The sequence below is a fragment of the Verticillium alfalfae genome, genomic scaffold, assembly GCF_000150825.1.
Source record: "Verticillium alfalfae VaMs.102 supercont1.5 genomic scaffold, whole genome shotgun sequence".
NCBI classification, from domain to species: Eukaryota; Fungi; Ascomycota; class Sordariomycetes; order Glomerellales; family Plectosphaerellaceae; genus Verticillium; species Verticillium alfalfae.
The window spans coordinates 2,080,214-2,081,235 of record NW_003315034.1 but is presented as its reverse complement, the minus strand read 5'-3'; the positions used below and the strand labels follow the sequence as shown (position 1 = coordinate 2,081,235).

Below are 1,022 nucleotides of genomic sequence, written 5' to 3'. Positions count from 1 at the left end.
ACCTAATCACTGTCGACCCTGCTCGGAAACTCAATGAAGTTTCCGGTATCTAGGTAGGTATCGAAAGCATCTCGACGGGCGAACAAAATCTGGCTCACGATTTTCACTTGCGCCTCCACTTCTCAAACCTCCATGACATTAGATTAATACGACTAGGTTTCAACACCAAGTCTATGCATGTTGTCACACTACATGGCTTGACGGTGAAGGGACTGTGACATGGGATGAGAGTGCTGATGAGCTCAATGACGCCAAACTACTACCAGATGGGGTGAGTAGGCCGTCGACAAGTACTCCATGCGAAATGCGACTGCCTCAGTCCCAACACAGAATGCTTTCGTAGTTGCTCAACAAATCTGCATCCAACAAGCACAGGCTCATCATTTGTAAAAAGCAGGCCTCAAGTGCACTGATTCACCTGGACGGACGAACAAACACAGACAGACGCATGCGCAGATGCTTCAGGCAAGGGTATCTTCACAGCTAGCACATCACGGCAGCTTCGCCACGCGCCCCTCGAGGTCCTTCACCCACCCCTCGATGACCTTCATGTTCCCGCTCATCGTGGCGCCGCCCTCGCGGACGGCCTCTTCGACCTTGTCCAGACCCTCCCGCCACTGCTTCATGTCGGCCGTCATGTCGGCCTGCTGCTTCTCGATGCGCTCGAGAATCTCGCTCGCGGACGCGGCGTCCGCGTGCACGGCGCGCAAGGACCGCAGCCGGTCGAGGAGCGGCGGCAGCAGGGGCGCCAGGCTTTCAATGGTAGGCAGCGTGCCGTAGAGGGCGTTGATCTTGGCCGTCTGCTCCGAGTCCTCGGCGTCTTCGGCGGAGGAAGGGCTGCCACCGCCGAGGGATTCCCGCGCGGCCTTGGCGCCCTGCCGCGCCTTTTCGAGCTGGTGGGCCTCCTGCGTCAGGGTGCGGACGCGCCGCGTAATGGCGTCGAGGTTCGACGTCGACGCCTGGGACAGCGTGACAATCTGCCTCTGCAGCGCGTCGAGGGTCGGCAGGAATGGCGCGCGGCA

General features: G+C 59.4%; 1 protein-coding gene across 1 annotated transcript; it reads right to left on the bottom strand.

The window, feature by feature from the left end:
- Positions 1 to 491: 491 nt before the first annotated feature.
- Positions 492 to 638, bottom strand: VDBG_04964 (conserved hypothetical protein; the record flags this gene model as incomplete). Its single annotated transcript, XM_003005312.1, has 1 exon — positions 492 to 638. One exon carries the CDS (start codon positions 636 to 638, stop codon positions 492 to 494), a length of 147 nt encoding a protein of 48 aa, XP_003005358.1.
- Between the last annotated feature and the right edge of the window lie 384 nt (positions 639 to 1,022).